Genomic DNA, 21,452 nt, shown 5'->3' on the forward strand with positions numbered 1-21,452 from the left:
GTTCCTCATTCTTTCTCTCATTCTTTCTCTCCCTCACTCTTTCTCTCTTTAAACCCAAGATAAAACATGCTATATTTGCATGCTAAATTTGAAGGGATCAATGCTTTGATTTTATTTAATTTGGTAAAATACACACACAGCAAATCCACAGACGCAGATGGTTTACTCAGAGAGTACATGAAATACATTCAAACTCCCGAAATAGAAAAACAGAACAAGTGAAAAGATTTATTATTGTCAGCCTTAATGGTGGCTAAATGAGTGTTCTGTCTGTCTTGAATAACGTGACACTGCTGTGCAAAAGGAAACATTCAAAAGCCAGAAGATGTCTCTCACTGACTTTGTTCACACCTTAGCCTGCGCACTGCTGCGCTGGCCTTGAAGTGTAACGTAACGTGGCTCTTAGCTGAAATGAGGTATCATTCTAACACCATCGACAGTATTGTGCTACCTTTTGTGCAGGGACACCAATTAGATGGCTGCAGATATTAGCTGTCTAATTACTTCCGAAGCTGCTTAATTTTCCTGGAGCCCTGCTGCTCACACAGCCATAGCGGCTCCCAGTCGTTAAGATTTTTTCAGAATGTATAAATGAACAAAGACAATCCTGGCAATCAGACTCTAGGCCAACGCGCTACGAGCTTATTATCAAAGATGTGTGAAAGGGCAAGTATTGGTGAATGTGAGGGGTTTTAATTCAGCAAGGGACTCTTGTTAGTGAGGTGCCACCTCTCCCAACATCACTTTCTATAAGCGTCCACATGAACTCATTGAGAAAATGACCATCAAATCATTGCTCCAGCCGTCTCTATTTGTGTAATATTTCACTGCTTGGTGGGGGAGAGGTAATTGAAAAGAATGTCATTACCTCAAACCCCAGATAAGATTCCAGTCACCTATAAAAAGCTGAACTCTCAGCAACATTTAATATTGGGATCTGTTACACAGCAGAAAACACTTAAATCTGGGTGCATGCTATGTTAAGACAGAAAAGAATGTGTTTCCTTATTGTTTGTATCAACAGTGGGGTTACACTATGGACAAATTAACATTGATTATGAACTGCTAAGCCCTATATCCAATGGTGCTTGGTGGAAAGGAATCCAAAGACTATGTCATTGAAAATATGAAGAAAAACATTGTTGCTCATTCATGACTAGCAGATTGAGCATCTCTACATCAATTTTCACAGAGTACCTAAATGGTTCAGCTTATTGTCAGTATGGCAGAGGCCCAGAAGGATGTAGATATACCTCCTGCTGGAACAAGATCAGAGGGAGAAGATGGACATGAACCATGACATGGCCGCTGCCATGCGACTCCCCTCAGCCTGCCCTTGCATTCAGAAGATAATGAGGAGCAGCTGAGACCATCGTGCTCACAGAAAATGGGCTTTCTTTGCATAGTGCCCTCTTCTGGATGGTCCTGTAAATTTGGAGCATGACTGATTTTCTGGCACTTAATTTGAATGACTGCGTGTAATTTAGCCTTCAAGGTTTCAGTGAGCAAAGGCAGGGTTAGGCTTAGTGGCAGAGTGATAGAGGGCACTTGGATCTGTCAGGCATAATGGCTTCACGACATGTTTTCAATCGCTAGTGCTCAAAAAAAAAGTAACACCTGTTTTCAAGGGAAGGCTTCCAAGAATTTTTGTCTGTCAGAATCAAAATGAAACTGAGAGCTTTTGGCCGGGGCTGGACAGGACATCGTCAAACTGTGAAGATTACACAGCCGTGAGAGAATCTAAGAGCGGTGCCTCAAGAGTACACACATCAGGAGCGCTGCCTAGCCATTTCCTAGAATACACACACACACACACATACAGTACATAAACACATACTATATATATAACATACACAGCACACGCACACACACACACACACACACACACACACACTCATACACACACACACATGAGGAAGAAGACTACAGTATCCAACCTAAGGGAAAGAATCGTTCCTGATAAATATTTACGACATTAATAGAGCTAAAACGAGATAAAATTTGAAGTCCGTGTCAGCATCTGTTCTGCCATATGTGATGACTATGTCTGCTATATGCTTCAGAACATTTGTTAAACATTTGTGCATGTGTTCGCGAGTGTGTGTAAGCATGCACGTGTGTAAATATGTATGCATATGTGTTTGTGCATACACGTGTGAACATGTGCAATCATGCGTGTTTATATTCACATATGCATGAGTGTTTGTGCAAACATAATTTTATGTCTGTGTGTGCAAGCTTGTCTCTGTGAGGTTTTTGTTTGCACATGCGTGTTTGTGTGTATGTGTTTAGGTGTGTGTCTGTGTGCACGTGCTTGTGTATGTATGTCTGTGTGTGTGTGTGTGTGTGTGTTTGTAGATGTGTGTGTGTGCACGCGCGTTTGTGTACATATGCATGTGTGTGTAGATGTGTGAGTGTCTGTGTGCACCAGAGCATGTGTGGGAGTACAGGGAGGAGATGACATGTCCTTTCTGTTGTTCAGTAACACACGTGAATATTTGCTCCGGGTCGATATTCTCAGAGGCGCGACTGAAACACAAATCAGGAGGCGCTAACGCGCAGCGCCGCGGGCCGCAGGGGCGCAGCCCCGCGCAGATAATCTTTTAATTTGCGGGCGCATTTGCATGCGGCGGGGGGAAGCGCGCCGCCTTTAACAAGGCCGCGGCGCATCAAGGCCCCGCTCTGGCGGACGGATCTGGTTGTCATCTGTCTGACTTCAGTCACCCCCCTTCACCCCCCCCCCCTTCCTTGACAAGACTGGAATCATCGCACGGAAATAAGCCTGAAATCACCGCGAGGCGTCCGCGCCGTCTTCGGCATGTCGATGCCCTCGTTAAGGCGCGCGCACGGCTTTCTGATTCAGACGTGTCATACGATACGCGCAACGCATCCTGAGGTAAACGTGTTACGCGCCCGCGCTGATGTCCGTGCTGCGAATCGCGGGGGCGCGTTCAGCAGCGAGATCTACGCGCGCCGTCGCGGTCCGGTGGACGAACATGAAAAACACACATCTCTTGTCGTTTAGAAGGTCACCAAGATGCAGCGTTATTTATGAACAGGGAAAGCAGAATACGGCTCCTGAGGAGAACATGTATTTATGATGAAAAAAAGTAAATAAAAACATGTAGCTCCATTAAAGAAAATTTAGTATCAGTATTGCAGAATTCATAGAACTGCTAATGAAATATGCTAAATATTTTTTAAAACAAATTTTTAGCAACGTACAGGAGCATGTAGAGATTCTTCTTTTAATAATTACATGTCATTAAATTTTCTAAACTCATTCTACTTCTTTACGTCAGTATATATGCATATATAAACACTCCATAGCCCAGAAAACTACTGACAGAAACTTACCCATCATTTGACTGTTTGAAATTAATTTATTTTAGGTAGATAACACCCCACACGCGTATACCTCAGAGACTTTCAGAATTGTGAGCAGCAACATTTAATTTATTTTTAGGAGAACGGGTAGTCCTCATGTATTTTTTCCCACTTTATTCATATAGGGGGAAACAGGGTTACAGATAGAAATAGGATCACAATACAGACAGTGTCATAGTGGGAAATCAAACCCCTGCCCATGCAGGGGGTTTGCTATATATTTAGCTTACTAATGCGAACCAGGGTTCGTCCATGGCGAACAATACCTACAGTACTTAAATAAAACCAAATGTTGTGCTCGTATATATTCACCACACTTCACACTTGTGCAGGGCAGTAACTACGACCCAGAAATGACAGAGGTCATGAGACTCAAACCCTTTGAAGTTTCGGGGAATGGTCCTGTAAATTTCTTTGCAATTCCACTACATAAATATCCAAGACTAACCCTTGCCCTAACCCTGAACCTTTCTCCTGAACATAACCTTAAATTTGACTCAACCCTAACACATACCATATTCCATGACCCTAGTTCTAACCCTCAGCCTAACCCACAGCCTAATGATAAAAATGGGAGACATGTCACATACAGGATTCTTCTGTTGAAATGGATTAAAAAGAACCCAAATATTATCGATTCTACAAGAGATACTAGGAAATCTGTTGCAAGTATTTTTTATTTATTTAACTGAAACAATACCAATGTACATTATTAAGCTATCATGTTAGCTACCATGCAATCATGAAAAAACTTTGGTCAACCAAGAACTAACCCTTCCCAGATTGTGGAAAAAAATTGTTGTCCAACTCAAGAACTAACCCTTGTGCTTACCCTTTCTTTTGCTCCTTATCAAAACTCTAAATTAGCCTCAACCCTAACCCTAATTCTACCGATAAACCTAATTATAGGCCTGGGATACATCTTAAATATGGGATTTTTCTATTAAACTGGATGGACAACCTAAATATCGTCAATGAAACAAGGAAATACGGTTAAAGTCATTTATTTTGTGAAAAAAAATATATCACTGAGCAAAATACAAAAGTACATAAGGCTAGTCTTATGCTCCAACTGCTGTTATTTCTTTTTTTTTTTCCTTTTTCATTTGCATTTCTTTCCAATGATCAGGAGAACTAATGACCTGGTGTGAAGAGGACCCTAGCCAGCTAGAGACAGAGACAGATACGTCCTGAGATGGAGATGTTCTGAGAGGACCTCGTATCAACGCTCCTGTCGCTTGCTGATCTGATCTAACAGCGATGCCTGGGAGTTTGAAAGGCACTTTGTCCAATTAGAAACGAGCAGAAAATTTCCACCTGTCCCTGACAAAGATGAAGTGGCTTTCAGAGAGGACACCGTGGCTCGGAGCCAGGTGACAAAGCCGCAATAATACCCCAGCTAGCACCGAATTATCGAGCGTGGCAGGGGTACGGTACGCATCGACACACGACGACTCCTCAGCCGCAATTACAGGCCCGCTTTGTCATCGCCTTCCCCGTGCGGTTTCTGAAGCGTTTGCTTCCCAGACGCTGGGGTTCATGTCCGGAGGCGAGCGAACCCCGGTCGGCGTCGGTTAGCTGGGACGGAACGCTTCACTGTAATCTCTCATCGGCCGGACAGATCAGTCAATCAAACGGCGAGGGAGAGGGAGGGGCCTTCTGCGCGGCGGCGAGCGGGACCGGAGCGCCGGGAGAGTCAGTCTGAAGCCGCCGCCGCCGCGGCAGCGTCGCCCGCCTGACAGCCCGTGACAACGCGCATTATAACCCCGCGGGACGCGTCTCGGCGCTGAGCGGGGAGACTTCCTCAGACACCCTGTCTCCCATCTGCAGCAGGAAGTCAGGGGAGAGAGGCTTCTGGAAAAATGCTGCGGCTTCAGTCTGTCCGGGGTGTCAATTAACCACGGCCAAACACGATGATCACGGTCAGGCTGGGTCGTCTCTCTGTAGTTTAAATGCCAAGAATCTGTCAATCATCAGGTGGTGGAGCTGTCAATCATTGGACTGATAGCATAATTGTTAGGAAAATTAATGACACCAGGTTTGGTGTGCTACGTCGTGATGAAGCATCTCCAATCAGCATAACAGCATGAAAACAAAGATGGCTGCCACTTGCTGATGTACAAAAAGAATGACACTTTTTGTTGTAACAACAGTATGAAACTAATCACACATAAACACTAGCTCTACTCAGCTGGAGGCGCGTGCTAAAACTGTGAGCCCGGGGTAAAGGAGTTTGCACAATGCCTAAAGGTACCTCTAATGGGTAACTTCAAGCACGCACGACCATTTGAAAGACAAATGAAGCAGCCGGCCTGTGTTCCAGGCAGATCACGTGGGGCTCATTCAGCTCGTGTCTCACTGAGACTGGGCGGAGGTAACGAGACGCCTGCTGGCAGTTACGTAACGCCGGCCGCGGGACTCCGGCCCCTTCTATGCGTAAGTCCAGCCTCTGCCAATCCCGTGCGTCTGTTTCCCCCGCTTCCAGCTGGCGGCCCGCGCCATCGGACGCGCCCTTTTTTAAACGGGCGGTCGCGTCCACCGCGAAACCGAGCTCGGCACGCGCACACGGCGGACGGGCCCAGACCTCCGACGCCCCCGCCTCCGAACCGCCGGCCGACGGCCCCCGCTTCCATCTGGCTATTTCTGCGTGCGGTATCTATTCCAGTCTGTCACGTAAAAATAGCCTTTTAACAACCTGACATTTTGTTAATTATTGCCTCTTAACTACTGCATTAGGAAAATAAAGAGGCAGATGCTGGGGCTCCGGCGAAATGTTGAAAGGGGGATACGTGTCAGACGTTATTGATACTGCTAATATTCCACGGACCGCGGCTACCCGTTTCATCGCTGCCGTAATGCTGCAACTTTTTACCAGGCTCCTGTGCTTTGGCTAATCTGTGTACACCGAGGCATTCAGCTTTCTAAATAAAAAGGTGCTAAAACGTATTTTGTAAACACATAATTTTGTTAATTAATAAACATGTCACAAGGTTTTGAATTATGAATACAGAACCTAAATATGGCAGCAATGTGGTATGGCAGCAATGCGGGGGTGACATTTTAGTCATGCCAGGTCAATCATCCAACTCCTTGACAGTTCCAAATATTATTAAACATATCTGCCCCCCGATTGGTTAGTAGATGGTAAGACTTTCTTCTCGACTTCACAAATATTGCATGTAATGAAAACTGTCTGTTAAAAGATGTAAGATTATTAAAACATAGGAATATAATAATTTTTTATGATGAATAAATTGAAATTTTACTATGGTCTGCTTTATTTTAGGCAATATTAATGGATTTTATGCCCCGTTATTATTTGAAATATACACACACACATACATACAGTACACAAAAATGCAGTCCTCTCCAAAATTATTCACATCCTTGAAAAAGCTGAGCAATGAAGGCTGCATAAAATAAACAATGCAGGCAATGAGCAGGCAAAATCGGGATTTATATATGTATTTGTCAAGTCAAGTCACTTTTATTTATATAGCACATTTAAAAACAACAGGAGTTGCGCCAAAGTGCTTCCCAGTCACTACAATACAACACCACAAACCACAACAAAATTACATCGCAATACAATACATGTATTAACGATACAACACAATAAAATAAATGGCATAAGGAGTAAGAGGATAAAAGTACAGGATAAAATAAATTTAAGAAAGACTGAATAAGACCAACAACAGATTAAAAACGCAGTGAGAGGATGTTAAAAATAACTAAATAAATTGAGAATGGAGAAAACCGTAGGGCAACCTCAAACTGCACTAAAAGCAAGAGAAAAAAGGCGGGTCTTTAAATGTGATTTCAAATTATCAATGGTGAGACCGGACTTAATGTGGGACGGGAGATTGTTCCAGAGCCTGGGGGCTGCAGCAGAAAAAGCCCGATCCCCTTTAGTTTTAAGACGTGAGTGGGGGTCTTGCGGATGACCTAAGTGACCTAAGTGACTCATACTATTTATACTCATACTATTGTTTTAGAATGCAGCATCTCTCCCAAAACGATATGTTATTCACAACTGCGATATAGCACACATTGGTTCTTACCGAAGACTGACATTTTCCTTGCACTTCTACACATAAGAAAGGACCAGCACACAAATAAAATTTTCCTAAATACATTAGGCTTCTCTAAACTGAGGACAAAGTGCAGGATGGTGGGACTGAATCTGGGCACAAGAGCATACACAACCTGGGGACAGGTTCCAATGGAAATCATAACCAGCGTTTCCGTTCGGCATTCGAGAAACTGAGCAGGATTTTGCTCGATAATAATCAAACGCTGAAAACGGGACCTGATGGTTATCTTTTTTCCGAAGTCGCCGGGGTGTTTGAAAATCCTTACAAGGCGAGAGCGTGAGACAAATTTGATTAAGTGCCTGCCATACCTGGGGGGCATGGATCGGTATCGTGTTATAAACGAGATTATGTCCTGCGTGTTAATCAAATGTAAATAATCAAACAAGTAAGTGACACTGATTTCCAGCGCTCCTATCTACAAATCTCCCCAAACTTTCGATAATTAAAAGTTTTAAATAACTTGAGAGTATTACCCGCTGTATTTAATTTAAGAATTAAATTCTGGTGCTTTCTGAATAATGTCAACCTAAGGCGCAAGGGGTAAAAGAAAACACCTTAATTTAACACACAACTATGATAATTAAATTGGTGACAGAGATAAGCATGATAGGGATAAGGTATCTATCCAGTGGAACTGGATGAATGTATTAAAATATAAACCCACTGAACAACCCAGGTTGCCAGATGGCGGCATTTCTCATCTTCGTACTTTGGTTTGTTTGCCTCATTGCTTTCTCCTGTGATTCTACTATTGTGTTCATTTATTCAATCATTGTTTTTGCCTGTGTCTCGTTATCCCTCCCCTCTCTGGGTTAAGTGTGCATTGTGTTCTCCTGGGTCTTGTTATCCCTCTCCTCCTGTGTTGATTCTATCAGTGGTCTCACCTGTTGTCTCGTTTAACCTTCTTGTATTTAAGTCTTGTTTCCCTGCTTCTCATCATTGGTTACTTCTGTTTTCTGCTCTCGCTATGTGGTCCAGTGTTTCGAGATTTCGAGTTCCCTGCCTTTCTAGTGTTTTGAGTTCCTTTGTTTTTCTGTTTTAAGTATTTTTTGAGTTTTCTTTTGGAATTTCCCCTCGTGGCCTTTAGTTTGTTCTCTGTTTGTTTTGTGAGTAAAGCCTGAGTATTATACCTTTTGGCGTCTGTATTTTACTCTGCGCTTGGGTCCTACCTCAGCCTGACACCACAGCTTTAAATACACTGCATGTTGGTGGACTGCAGAAAAAAGGAACAAAGAATTTAAAGGCATCAAGGACTGTTCTATGAACATATTCATACCTGTATTTACAGACTTTGACATCTGAAGATAAATGGAAGAAGATAATCTTAAGCTCTCCCTTTAAGTGAAATGACAATAAGCAATTCAAATTGAACGGTTTCGTCGGAGAAAGCATGCCACAGCAACAGCAGGGCCTTATAAGGGTGTTTTAAATTCTTGCTACTGTACATCCAAAGGAATGCTTCCCATGGGTGTAATCTTATCTGATAACTCTGGTACTATACCCTGTGCCTTGATAAGAATCGAGACTGAGATAACTCCTCTTAAACTCTTGAACAAATACACACAAAGCATTCTGTGGTCTCTTGTACAGACCATCAGGTAAATTGAGGAAACGACCTTGGTCGACATACTAGTTCCTGCACCTGCCTTTTACAAGCATCTAAACTGAGATGTAACTACAGACAAGTGGCTGAGATAAAATCTCACCATATCTGCATGGTTAAAAAAGAAACAAGATGTCCCCTTTTTCTGGAAGCAAATATTATCTTGCACTGCATTCCTGTGATGTCATCGGAGGTGTTTTGAGTTAATGTTCTTGGTCTCATTTGACCCTCTCTTCAGTATGCAGCCGGCTGCTCCCCCTGCAACAAAAGCTCATTTAACCGCTGCACTAACGAAGAGGACTAACGGTCGTTAGGGGATTCTGGGTGCACGCTGTTCGAATATCACAGATCGTACGCCGAGCCCTCTCGCTGCTTTAAAGCCCAACGCACATACGTAACGTCTGGGCATGGCGAGCCTATTCTGAGCTCCCCGTCTCCAGTGCGAAACACATGTTAAAACCAGCATTTCACTGGCAAGGAGAAATACGATACTGCATCTGGTAAAGGTTAAACGCATCTATACGCCTGACAAATGTATCTAATATGGCTCACAAAATAGGCGGGATTTAATTGTTTGGTAAAAAAAAAAAAGTAATTATGCAAAGAAAGTGGTTTTGCAAATCTGAGATACATGTTTCTAATATAACTGTTAACACTATCCCTTAACGAGCAGACTATCTCAACTTTCCCCTGCAGGTGACAACTATAGGTCACCTACTCACCGAAAAAATACCTAACCATCTCGTCAACCTCCACGAGGGTTCACAGTAACTTCATACCCAAGCAACTTCGTAGCAGGAGTCTGTAAATCCTGCTATGGGCCCGTTTCAGTTAAACTGTCACTCTTTAAATTGACACTTTTCTGTCTTTCTCTTTTTAAAGTGCTCTAGTTGCGCTTGTGGAGCGTTTCCGCTCATTACTATTTCAGCAAACTCTCTCAGATATTAACTTCTGTAAATGGGACGGGCATCTGAGAGGGCTGCCGCAGGAGAGCTAACATGGAAACTGCCACCAGTCAACACTCGTTTGCCAGCCCCCCAGCCTAGTCGCTTGTGACTCGGACTCAAAAATAAACTGTCCCTCAAGGACAAAAGTTTCGCTTTGGTTTGAGAGGAGCGGACCCCGATGAGTTAAACCGGTTGATTTTAATCAATAAAAACAGGGTCATCTTTCAATCATACTGAAGCTCCAACTTTAATTCGGTCAGGGTACTTAGCTGATATTACAGGGCACTTAGCTGATATATTATGTCCTAATTTTTCTGTACGGTGTCTGATGTATTTTTTTAACCAAACTTTTTAATGGCAAACACTTAAAGTCCTTTCAAAACACAACCCAAATTGAATGATAAGCTTGTGCGCATATACTATTAAATGCAACAATGCATAACTTGGGTATTTACACTTGTTTATTAAAAGACAGTAATGATAAAACGAATGAGATAACTATAATTGAGCACCACCCACAGCTAAAGTGAGCTATGTGTTTCCACATTGCAGCTTGTGCCTGCAGGCATTGCTGGTGCCACGCAGGTGGGTGAAAATGTGAGGATTCTATTTCACACCTGGCCTGTGCCACTGTGATCACCTGGCAACCCTCTCCAAGACAAGACACAATCATACATCATAATAAATCATAATCCTGGAGACTGCTCCCACAGGGAATAGCCACTGTTGAAATGATTAAATAAAAAAAAGTTGGAGACACACAAGACATTTAGTATAGGCAGGATTTCGACAAAATTAGGTTGTGTACGTCCCAGTGCACATGCCGTTTGGATACAGATTACAAAACCGCACAGGAGAGCAGGTGAAGTTCAGGCAAATTCAGCGGTTTAAGATTTCCTACATTCTGCAGTCCTCTGCCTTGAACAGAAAATAATGTTGAGTAATTCCAAAAGGCACAAGGTCAAAAGTTAAGTGAAATTAACTGAAAATGCGATAGCAACAGAGGAAATAACTGATAACAGTTGCAATATGGTTGAACCAAAAAGAAACTCTACCATCAAGCAGCCTCACAGCAAATAGCCAAATACTAAGGTGAAATTTAATCTAACTACCAATCTAATGATGCTTTACCCATACATATGAATAGCAAATAGGCGTATATGCAAAGATTGCGTTTTACAATTACATTATATTTTGGGTTCACTTAGGAGCCCAGAAAATGATATAAGGCTATCAACAAAAGAAAAGAAAAACACTGAAAATAAAATGTTGTTTTGAAAGATAAGAACAAAGCAGCACAATGGACACACTGAACTCCACCCTTATGGCATTGTTGTTGTAGAAGTAAGTCACTGCTACTCCTGATTAATCTGTAACTCATCGGTGCCCAGTCCATCCCCCGTTCGCACACGGAGCAGATGCAACTCCGCAGCCCCTTCTGCACTGCGGAGGCCTAAATAAACAGCATATGCCTGTGAGAGGGGAAAGAGGATCGCTCAAGCCACTAAACACCCATCAAAGGAGCTCTGCCCCGCCCCTCGCCCCCCAAAGAGGCGACATGAAAAACGGGATCCCACCACTGAGATTCCCCCATGCAGGGCTGCTGATCAAAAACAAGCCGTCTCCCAGGCCGATCCACAGAGGAACGAGTGGACCTGGTTTTACTATCCGCGGAGACAGTGACCCGAGATTGCACACATAAACATATGCATAAACACACACACTCACAAACACACATGCACTCACACGCGCGCACACACACACACACACACATACACACACATACACACACACACACAAACACACATGCACTCACACGCGCGCACACACGCGCACACACACACATACACACACACACACAAACACACATGCACTCACACGCGCGCACACACGCGCACACACACACATACACACACACACACAAACACACATGCACTCACACGCGCACACACACACACACACACACACAAACACAAGCACACACACACACACACGCACATTCATGCACACACACACTCAAATGCACACACAAACACTCACAGACACACAGTCACACACACAACCAATTCCACAGCTTTCTAATCCAGCAGTACTGAATGCTACAATAACGACTTCCCCAAGAACACACACATATACACATTTAAACTAAAAGAAATCTCAGTATTTCAATTAACAATAAAATTGGTTCAAGGCACACACCTTTAAATACTGTAAGCTCATATAGGCTAGAGTTTGGAAGAGAGGACACATTAAGATTTAGTTTTCAGTGAAGAATTAAGATTTATATTCCAGTGACAATAGAACAAATCACAGCACAACTAAGCCTAAACTATAATACAGTCAGGGGACTGAGGAACAGACTTTGGTAATTTACTGTCCTATAAAATCATGAATAATAATCCTGTTGTGCCTGAAATTTGAATACTGTAATGCTTTCCAAGAGCTAAATCTCTGCTAAAAGCCTTATAGTATTTTGGTAACATCTGGCAAAAGACTGCAAAGTATTGCTATCGTATCAATGAAAGGATCTGTTCTGACTTCAGAACCAAGCATTAGTTAGTAAAATGTGGTTTTGCGGATTTGTGCATTGTGATTTAAATTATAATGGATCAAATATTGGCATGAACAGTCCTCAAACCTTATGTAAGCAAAATTCATAATCATCCCATATTTGTTGCTACGTTTCCACACAAATACATTGTAAATAGCTGAAATATGAATGTACTGTATGAGTCTAATAGTTTAATTCACAAGACTCAATGCAGCACAATATGAAATATGATTTCACAGCACAACCAGGTCCTCAAGTCTGAGTATTCAAAAAAAAACAATGGCTTCTGCAAAACAGCTAGACAGTCAGGTCTTGTGCCACAACCAGGCAGTGCATGACTGGGAAGACTCTTGTGCCTGGCCAGGGTGTGCATAAATCACTGCAATCACAGCACAACAATCCACAAAGTCACACATAAGAAAACCTGTTTAAATTGTATAGAAGAATGAATGAAAAGGAAATAAAATTGAACGTTTGATGTAGTGAAAACATTCCTGCTCTGGTCTTTGCTCTCCAGTATCATTCCGGTATGAAGCACTTCCTGTGAAACATTATAGCACGTTTGAATTGCGTCATTCCACATATTCCACGTTACATAATTTAGGATGGCACAACATAGCATGTTTACTTAGCTAGCACAGGTTAGCGTAAAATTCTCTATGGGCCTCTTAAGAGGGCGTGCGATTTTAGTACAGGTTAGCGTTTCACCATTAGCATTGTAGCACTTACTCTCTGCATACCAGAGTTAGTTGCAACATAGTCAGCTTGTTGTCTGACAGCTGCTTCAATGTCATTGCGGCAATACGGACATGAACTAGACTTTAGTTGGCTAGTTGTATTTGTTGCTGTCTGGATTGTGATGTCAGGAGTGGTGGTGCACGTAGTCACTCCTCTTCTTCAGCTCCTGTCAGTGGTTGCTGGCACCTCTCAAAGCCTGGGAAGCCTTCAGGACATTGGACAGTGGCGATCGCACCTGCAGGCATGCACAGCTGAGGCTGATGATGAGTAATCAGCCCAGGTGTGTCTTTGCTGCCTTCATCTGGCCAGATATAAATCAATGGTGTTTCATGAACTCTACTGCATGAGAATGATGTCTGTTTGCGCACCATTGCTTTCTTGGATTTGTGTTCTCCATTTTTATTTCTACTCGTATGCTAATAATGAAAATAAAACCGCTGCGAGCCATCTGTCTACATTTATACCGTCTCCCAGACTGTCCACTCACCACCCTGAGGTCACAGCCTTCCCTGGCCCGCAGTAGTCTATTTGAGCTGCATTTCCATTCCGTTACGGAAATGACAGGATTAGCAAATACAACCAACTGACACAGCAGCACCAAACAAAAGGCTTTAGTATTCTGTGTAGGATAACATAAGATACCAACTTAAGTGATTGCTCTTTTGCTCATGTTTATTAAATGACCCTGCTATTGTGCTTTTGTTGTTGTTTTTTTAAAGGAGAGCCGAGTCTGTGGAGGGCACTTGTGACACACTGCACCTCCAGAGATTAAAGTGAAAGAGAGGGCCGCTTGTTAAGCCGAGGGCCGGGCGGCAGCAGGAAACAGGCACACTGCATCCTTTCTTTAGCCTGCCATCGCGGCTGCCCAGGTAGCCGCGGCCAGCCCTCTCCGGTTGCCGGAGGGAGTGTAATCCCCCCCCCCCCACCCGCCAGAGAAAGTCACAGCCTCGCGGCGGGGCCGGCCGAACAGGCAGGCCCGCGCACCACGCCAGCTCGCGGGACTTCGCCGGATCTTGCCGGATTTCGCCAGATTTGAGCGAAGCTTCATTCAGAGGCCCAGACTCCCCCACAGCGCGAACCGTACGCCTCCTTTCAGTGCAGAGCGGAGAAACGCACACACAGTCACATTCAGATACACTCACAGACATACGTAAACAAATGCTGATACACACACACATAGGCACTCAAACACACATACAAACATGCACATACTCATAGCCCCACATACACAGAAACACTCTCTCTCTCTCTCTCTCTCTCTCTCTTCATCTCACACACGCACACGCACACACACACACACATGCCAGGGCACAGAATGCCTAACAAACAGAAGTGCTGGCAGAGGTCCACTCACTGTACACTCACAGTAACCGCTGGCAGTGGGAGGGACGTCTGACTGCAGATGGGTGTAGCCTGATAGGTGGCTCTGGCCAAGAAGGAAAACCTCATCCAAATAGATCTTGCCCAGGGTTGCGAGTCATTCCCTAACCTTAACCCTAACTAGATTCACAGAGATCGGCTGGAAAAATGTTACATATGTGGACTGGCCTGTCTGGACAAGGTTTCTGTTTTGTACAGAGCCGCCTGGCATCTGTAGCCTAACAATCGCTGGGTCAGGACATTTTTATTCATATTGTTCGATTTGCAAATATAACGTATTTGGCGTTCTGTCAAACAATGAACAGGAACCTGTTTAACCGAAAGGTGCGGCAGCTGACTATCAATAACTTTTGTTTTGCGGCGATACAATACTACAGTACATAACAGGCGAGGCACACACAGGTGTGTGCTCATATCTCACAACCCTCTTGAGCCCAGCCCTGCTGAATGCTTCACGTGCACATCAAGCCAAGACTCAACGCTCTCCAGAAGTTGCCCCCTGCTGGACACAGTCGATCACTACCTCAGACAAAAAGTCCAATCAATCACCTAACTGGAGACAAGTGAAGTGGAGGAACCATTATTTTGGCTGCTCTGCCTTCCAGTATGTGATTGTGAAGTGGTCCTCCACAAACAGGCTGGCATCCAGGAGAGAACCACGTGCCCAGAGAAGGGATGTTGCAAAGCCCCCATCCATGCTTACTGTACTGCAGAACAGGACAACGGATGCCAGGATGCAAATCTGCAGCATTGCAGTTTTACCCCAATTTTTCATAACCAATTTAAGGAAGGATTTGACTGTTCATTCAGAGAAGAGAAGAGAACAGAACAGAAGATATTCCCCCATTTTTCTCCATCTGAATTCACTGGTTGTACTTTGCTTTCCCTTCCCCTATGGCACCTGTGTTGGAGAGTGAATGCACTCCTCGAACACACTCAGCCTGAAAGCAAGTTAGAACTGCCCATACTGCTAGTCTCACAGCACACTCCAGGAGAACTAGGCAAAGAAGGCGCCCAGTGGGGAGCGAGAGGGAGACCACACCCTTACAACTTACACCCACTCGACTGCAAAATGACAAATCTCTGTTAGTCAGATAATGACAAACTCAAACTAGCAATTTCTTTGCTACAAGACTGTTCTTCAACCAGAAGAGCCACTCAACACGCTCTCACTTTTCATACAACATATATATATTTTCTAACTTAATGTGCAGGTTCAGGACAAACTGTACTGCAGCAGGACTCAACGAGCCCCCTTAAATGGTCTTACAGTGGCAGAGGACACACTTCTGGGCTTGGCTTTAAAAGGAAGATTCTTCAAAGGACGATTAAAAACACACACACAGCCACAGAGCTGACCAATAAAATGGGGCTTAAACAGTGGGAAAGAATTAACCCTCTTTGCTGGCCTGAGTCCAGAGGCAAAAGTCTGTTAATCTGGGAAAGAAATGATGACTTAATTAAAAAAAATTTAAATTAATAATGTCCATTTTTAATTAATTTACTAGTGAACCTGAACCATACGGCTTACAGGTTGGCACTATCTATGCACTAACAGTAATATTGCAGCTCACGAGCTCTGCCGAGTCCCATTAAAATGCGACTCCACAGCAGCGAGCGTTGTGAGATAGGCGGGTAGCCGCTTCAGATGGAGCGGCACGTTTGGCTGAGCTGCGCTGAGGATGCGCGGGGCGTGCTCATTTCTGCATTCCGGCAGATACAGGCGGATGCAGCCTGCAGAAGACGAGGAGAGGGGAAAATGCATCGTCGCTAATCTAAAGCGGCGACCCAGCAGAGCCACGGGACCCCGTGCAGAACCTCACCGGCACCTGCTCAGCCACCGCACCTTACTGCATTTCATTTGCAATCGGTGCATTGGCCAGGCAGCCCCTGAAAAAGCGATACAAAACTCCAATGGGTTTTACTAGGTATAATGCTAAATATATGAGCAAATAAACAAACTATAAATAAATAAATATCTAAATAAATGTGTAGTCAATGCAAAGACACCAGACCTGACCCACAGCCATCCAATCAGCAGCTGGACTGACTCAGAAGCAGAGCTCCGCTCAGCCTGGGCTCAGTGGAGAAGCACCTGAGGACCTGACAGCGCGCGGAAGCAAGCAAACACAAACAAACAGAGCGGAAGCAGCGAGGCCTCTCCACCCAGCCCGTTTCTGCTTCACCAGCAATTTGCACGCTCTCGCCCCGGTCTCCACAGGGCCAATCATCTTACGTAACGCTGGCTTTAATATCGATCACTTCGGAACTCGCCGTGTGAACTTAGGGGCGCTCGCTGTACGATAATAATATCCTTCCTTTTCTCTGCCTAATGATTTTCACAGACCTCCCAGGCCCTACCCTCACACGCACTGCCTTGTTACAAAAACGCTTCTGCTGAACTAAGACTTTTATCCATAACAAAGAGCCACCTAGGGTTTTTTTTTTATATGAGCGGGTAATACTTGGGGAAAGATTTTGGTTCGGGGTGTTGCTCGAACGTTTGTAAACCTGCCAGCCACGGGCCGGTCTGTCCTCAGAACTGCCAGCCACGGGCCGGTCTGTCCTCAGAACTGCCAGCCACGGGCCGGTCTGTCCTCAGAACTGCCAGCCACGGGCCGGTCTGTCCTCAGAACTGTAAGGCCAGCTAAACTGTTTCCCAGGGCTGATTTTTTAAAACCTGACTTTTCTTCAGAAAACATACTCATTAACTCCAAGCTCCACATAGATATGCATGTACAGTACCTGAAAGGTGAGCTTATATGGTTGAGACTTTTTTGTATTTTTTTTTTTTTTTACAGTGAACAGGACAAATGCTGGTCTAAACAAGCCATAGACATAGACAAAAAAAGGAAGCCTGTTTAAGCAAAATCCTCATCTGTTTTCTGAAACGTAACCATTGGATCTGTGGGCAAGGTAAAAAATATTTTTTATTTATTATATAATAATAGTTTGAAGCAGCCTGTAATTCTGAACATACTCAACGTCAAAGAAAATATAAAATGAAAGAGGTGTGCTTCTAAAAAACATAATAAATGGTTAAAATATTTCCAGTGCTAGATGAGTTTGATTCATAACAGCAATGTGGAATATGCACCCCACACTAGGAAACTACTGCAGAAATGGCAACACTCATATTTCTAGTTTGTTGGTACAGGTAGGGTTTTACACTGGGCAACAGGACATAAACAGGGATTTATGAACAGAGAACAGCTGAACAATAAATTCTGTGGCTTCAAAGTTTTATATTAAGCTCACTGAGTATGAAAATGAAGTGTGAAATCAATTTTCATAAACCATGAACAATGCTTAACTGCAACCTTTTTAAAACCGCTTGTCATTGATTATTATTTATTTTATTTTATTTTTTTAAAGCTTGTGTGTGTGTTTTCAATCACCCAAAATCCAAATGATGTCAAAGCACAATCAGGTTTTGTGCCTTCGCGAGACTAGTCATCAATGGGCGTTGTCTACAAGCACTCAGAATGTAGATTTTAAAAACACACACATTTTCACCACACCTAAAAGTGTTCACACAGTACTTCTGCGTTAAATATCCTAAGCTAACAAAGGAAAACTTGTCATGCCTTCCTGGTACTTTTACGGGCCTAAGAACACCTGTATATTAGTTTTAAACTGCAGGACCATGTGTCACAATAACAATTGCAAATGATTATGCTTTTTCTTCTGCCTATTATTATTATTATTATTATTATTATTCATATTATTATTATTGTGTTGTTTTTATTATTATTATTATTATTATTATTAATAATAATAATAATAATAATAATAATAATAATACTCATAATAAAGAATATAACACTTATTCTTGTTGTTGTTGTTGTTGTTATTATTATTATTATTATTTTATTATTATTATAGCTTCACTCCTACTACTAACATGAATTGGAATTATTTTATTGCTACAAGTTTACTCCCACCACAACTAGTTTGGACAGATTAAGGACATAAGTGACAAATTAGGTCATTAAACGTTTAATACCTTTCAAGACCATAGAGATTTTTCTCTTGTAAACAAGTTTATTTCACACTCTATTGCTGGTGTGGAGTGGATATTTATTTAACTTATTAAAGACTTGCCACAGTAAAATGTTCAGTGTTAAATCAACTCTTACAGAATACATATGGTCCCTACTGCACTCGTATGTACTGTTAGAGTTGAATAAACATTGGACATTACTGTGCATGGGCATATGATTTCGAACTGTTGAAGCACTTCGATGATATGCTACTATTGTAACATAAATAAAATAAGCGTTTCTCTCAAAAGATATTTACAAACAATAACTGTTTCAAGAAATGTGGTGTCGGGTAATTTTTGTATAAAGTTTTAGAAGCATGCAACTGGCATGTCACAAAAAAGTACGAAAGGTCTGCTGCGTTGGGTGTCTAGTTTCTGTTTTCCATTGAGTGAGTTACGTAACACCGTGACACAAGACATTCTTTCTCTGCCTTTCTCCTTTCCGTATACTTTAATCCTATGCAGAAATAAGGGGGGTATGTGGGTCAGCAGGTTAGGAGTGTCTCCGAGACTGACTTTTTCATGCAAACGCAGTGAGATCAACCAAAAAATCTTGAAACGGCGAAATGCCTTCACACCTGCCGCTGCCCACTATTACATAACCAAGCGTTGGCTGGGCACTACCAAGTTACAAAGTGAAACAATGCCTCTGCTCTTTAATTGTGGATCAACACAAATCCGAGCTACACGTTTTTGCTGGGAACAAAAACAATGCCGACGGATATATGTTACCACAAGCGTGTGAAGCGATGCAGTGCAGGACTAGGATTTCTGCCCTGCTTTGGAAAAACGTGGATCTCCGAAGATTTTCCCCTTCTCTTTCGCCTGTGTTTATGGCTAAACCTGTTACATAACCAGCTTACGTTCCACATTTAACGCATCAGACTCTAAATATACGCTTCCGCTGAGGGAAATGTAGGAAGACTAAAGAACGCGGAATATCCGTGTATTAAAATTATTACATGCGTGAATATTATATTATGAATGAAATTGACAGCATTAAGTTACGTGTGTCGCCACAAAGATGTATTTTTCCACTGAACTTGCATTAGACCGCGTAGGCAGTCTACGGGGGGTGTGGCTATATACTGTCTACTCCACAGCGCAGGCAGCGAATAATCAGCCATTTTCCTTAAACTGTGAAAAACAGATAGGTATAAATCACAGAATATATATCCATATAATGTCATCGCGCTACTAGGGAATAGTAAATCATAGACCAGTTGTCATCCCGCCACGTTAGCTATCGCGTCTGTCAGGCTTGCCCACAGTTGCCACTGAAGAGGTGGGGAGGCAAGTAAAATCTATTTCAGTGACAAATGTATTTGGAATATTGGAACTTCCAAATTAGCAATTGCCAGGGGAAGTTTTGCTCATATAAAAACACAAATAGAAATGAAACGTCAAAGTTACTTCTAGTGGCACCCTCAGTCACAGTATACCTACTTTCCCAAAGTTTACTTGCACAACCTTGTGCAGTTGAAAAAACGTGTTAATAGCATCCTAACTCGAATAGTTGGATATGAAAAGTGATAAGAAGGAAAGGTTTGCAGAATTGTCGATGCATATGCAACATTATCACTGTGACATTTGGAAGTAACCGAATGTGAAGCTGTCCACACTAGCTATCTATCACTCTCAATCCCAGCTCTAGTTACCTCGCACAATGGGTAATGTAAGACCTGTCAATTGTGTCGAACACTCAAACGCTGGCGTTGCGCCTTCTGTATTGCAAATTTAAACATAACATACAGCTATAAAACTTCTTCCCGTGATCATAAAAACTGGACTTTGCAGTTTATGTAAAAAAGTTAAATAAAATAACAACGGCGGTCGTCTAAAATCTCCAGTCTGGAATCTATGTGCTCAAAAAGCACTTTGAAGTTGGCAGATTTAATGTGATAACTCCGCCAGCCGTTTCGAGTATTTTGAGAAAAATATTTGCAGCTTACCTCTGTTGGTGCTAGAACAGCTTTGCCTGCGAACGGGGGCTTGCTGGTCAGCTTTTCGGAGGCTGTCCAGGTTTACCGGGGTGTCCCTGACCGGGGTAGCCGGCTCCGAGGCGCTGTTACCCGGGTCGCTTGCTGGATCTGGAGGGGACTCCATGTTTTATTTCAGATTTATTTTTAAACTAGTGTAATTATTTCACGATAGGATTATATATACTGCGAGCACTGAGAGTCCCGTCTTGCTATCTATTTTACAGTAGAACTATGAAACGTGAATGTGCGAGTCTCCGTAGAGGTGGGTGTGTGGGTTTGATTGTCCACTGGCAGCGCTAGTGAGAGCGGCAGTCATACAACTGAAAAGGGAAAGCTTGTCAATAGTCGAGAGAATAGATGCAGAAAGCTGTATGTTCATACGCCGAGAGGTTAGGGCTTCTGTTTTGTGCAGGGATGATACTGGCTGGAAATCATTCTCTGCATTGTTCTTAAAAAATTAAAATATAAAATGTAAACGGAACAATTGGCTGTTTTAGGTAGACTACAATCCAGAAAAGTCATTTTATGCAAAATAAAATTTTATATAATATAAAGCTGTATGCCTGATGCTGTGTTCCTTGCGACGAGATTTTCTTGATCAATTACTAAATGCACATTTAAATAGGTTATATTTCTGAAATGTTTTCGGTGCTTTCCGTTTTACAATTTCAATTAATGGGCTATTAGGTTAAATCGTTTAAAAATAATCTCACACATAGGTTTGC

The 21,452-nt window shown here is 42.8% G+C and overlaps 1 protein-coding gene across 1 annotated transcript in view; it reads right to left on the minus strand.

Annotated features, from left to right (window-relative positions):
- roraa (RAR-related orphan receptor A, paralog a) overlaps positions 1 to 21,023 on the minus strand; it is a 245,252-nt gene extending 224,229 nt beyond the window's left edge. The window contains exon 1 of the mRNA XM_035395181.1: positions 20,698 to 21,023. Within this exon, the coding sequence (XP_035251072.1) occupies positions 20,698 to 20,851 (154 nt within the window). The 5' untranslated portion in view covers positions 20,852 to 21,023. The remainder of the gene's footprint in view (positions 1 to 20,697) is intronic.
- Positions 21,024 to 21,452: the final 429 nt, after the last annotated feature.

This window comes from Anguilla anguilla, chromosome 16 (genome assembly GCF_013347855.1).
Source record: "Anguilla anguilla isolate fAngAng1 chromosome 16, fAngAng1.pri, whole genome shotgun sequence".
Taxonomy (NCBI): Eukaryota; Metazoa; Chordata; class Actinopteri; order Anguilliformes; family Anguillidae; genus Anguilla; species Anguilla anguilla.